Source organism: Vicia villosa, linkage group LG4 (genome assembly GCF_029867415.1).
Source record: "Vicia villosa cultivar HV-30 ecotype Madison, WI linkage group LG4, Vvil1.0, whole genome shotgun sequence".
Taxonomy (NCBI): Eukaryota; Viridiplantae; Streptophyta; class Magnoliopsida; order Fabales; family Fabaceae; genus Vicia; species Vicia villosa.
This window is the reverse complement of record NC_081183.1, coordinates 174,843,023-174,845,387: the sequence shown is the minus strand read 5'-3', so window position 1 is coordinate 174,845,387 and position 2,365 is coordinate 174,843,023. Positions and strand designations below refer to the sequence as shown.

The 2,365-nt window shown below is 29.3% G+C and overlaps 1 protein-coding gene across 1 annotated transcript; it reads right to left on the bottom strand.

The window, feature by feature from the left end:
- Positions 1-484: 484 nt before the first annotated feature.
- Positions 485-814, bottom strand: LOC131598355 (uncharacterized). The gene has a single exon (XM_058870968.1). The coding sequence runs from the start codon at positions 812-814 to the stop codon at positions 485-487; it is 330 nt and encodes a 109-aa protein (XP_058726951.1).
- Positions 815-2,365: the final 1,551 nt, after the last annotated feature.

Sequence of the window (2,365 nt, the reverse complement as noted above, 5' to 3'; positions counted from 1 at the left end):
TCTCGTCCATTAATTATATCCATATATAGGACCAAAGCGATTTTCATTATATCAGTCATAATTAAACCCATCAACAATCACAAATATAAACACAACTAAATGACATAGATTAATCATGAAATATGTAGCATTAAAATCACATGAAGGTGATCAATACATGTCAATTTTCAACTGGTCCACCTTACTTTAATAAAATCAATATTATCATACAAAGTGAAATAAACTGAATAACTAAACTTTATTTCTGATCAGAACATAATATGAATATATAAGTATGTATATATACTATCAAACATAGAACATAACTGATAACAATGACTAACTCCCACTAAATCAAAGAATCATCTAATTATATAACACCCATGTGAGCAGTTTGCTCATGAAAGACCTTGGGTGGAAACCTCTTTGTCATAGGGTCCGCAATCATGGAGTTTGTCCTTAAATGTTCTATAAAAATTTGTCCACTTTGTACTCTCCCCTTTTGTCAATTATAGCTTATCTTAAATTGATCAAATTGTGCAGGAAGAGATATTAACACCAAATGCACGAGTAAATTATCCAAAAACTCAAGCTTTTGTGCCTTAAATTTGTTGGAAGCAATATTAGACATTTCCATAATATACTTTCTTATGTTTCCTTTGCCTTTATACTTTATAGAAATCAAGCTTTGAAGAAGTGTGCTTATTTTCACTTTATCGCTTTTAGCAAAGCGCTTTTCAATTTCAGCAAGGAAATCTTTAGCATTTGTTATTTCTTTAGATATAGTATCCTTGAATGCCTCTGGAATGCCGCACTTTATGATCATAAGACTCATGCGATTAGAGCGATCACACTTCTCATAATTTTCCTTTCATTAAAGGTATTGAAGTCTATAGGAGAAGGGGATGAGTTATCATTAATGCAAGGTCAAGATCCATGCAGCCAAAAAACAATTAAAATATTTTTCTTCCGGTCCTTAAGATTGACACCCTTAAAAACTAGAACTAACAATTTGAAATAAATCATGAATAAACTCAAATAATATATGCTCAAATAATGTCATAACTCATCTCAAGATATCTAGTGCACCATCAATATCAAGTCTTTGGACAATAATATTAATTGCTAGTGATACTCTTGTTATAACAATCCAACATTGATAATAAAAAATGTCAAATAATAAACCACTCTTTGGATTGATTTATCATTCACATATGAAGCCTTAAAATTATCACATGTTTATCATTATAAAGTGTGCGTATATAATCATGTCAAATATCAATTTTCCTTTGGGCCAACTAATACTTGCATAGAAACATATGCACACTAACATTTAACATTTCTCATGTTCAAATCCATAAAAGAAGGGTCACTTTGGTGATTTCTAGTCACAATAAAACCATTTAAAATGTCAAATAACTTTAATTTAAAATTAGGACAAATTGAATCGAATTAATTTCTAAAACTGAAATATATTTATACCGTATATTAATTTTCATTAATATTCTTTAGACCATTGGCATTATGCAAATGTGAACTTGTTTAAGTCTCTGAACATTACAGACTGTTAATTTTGTTTGTTACGTTAATTAGAAACAAGCAAATGGGTTTCAATTGTATGAACAGTTACTTCAATAAAAACCAATTGAAAACAACCTTTATTTCACGTGACCGGTCGCATCCTTCTATTTTCAATAATTGACCAAAAATTGAACAAATACAATAGAAGTGGGACAATTTAGGATCAAATGAAAATTAGCAGTAAAGAAAACAGTTCATTAAATTTAACGTAACTCAAAGCAATTCAATCAAATATCCATATTCATGAAATTGCTTGATAAAATTTAATTTTCAATAATCCAATGATTTAACACTAATATCAAGAATTATCAAAATTCACACATGAATCAAGTATGAGTGGCTGTGATACCACTTGTTGGAAATTTTCTTAATTAATTAAAACTTTATGAACCCATACTTAATTCAAGATGAAATAGAAAGCGGAAGAGTACCTTTAGGATCGATATAATTTCAATGAGAAGAAGATAATCTTGATAGAAAAATGACCTTCCAATTGTAGATTCCTTAATTCCTTAGTTTCTCTTTCAATGGGATGAAGAGAATAAATATTCTATGATATTTTTCTAGTGTCTACAATTGGGGACCATAACCCCTTATTTATAAGAATCACATGCTCTTTCATGAAGAGTCATGTTTATTCAAGTTTAGAATCTCATGCCCTTCCATGACGGGTCACGATTATTCAAGGTTTCTTATTTCAATTTTACCCATCACAAAAATATAAATAAGACTTTTGGTATCTACATAATATCTTTCCTGACAATTACATCCTTAGCCATAAACCTTACATTAAATAGATCACTTT

What these genes read in the sequence shown, in the direction of transcription:
- LOC131598355 (XM_058870968.1), bottom strand. Translation starts at nt 814, where the DNA reads ATGAGTCTTATGATCATAAAGTGCGGCATTCCAGAGGCATTCAAGGAT.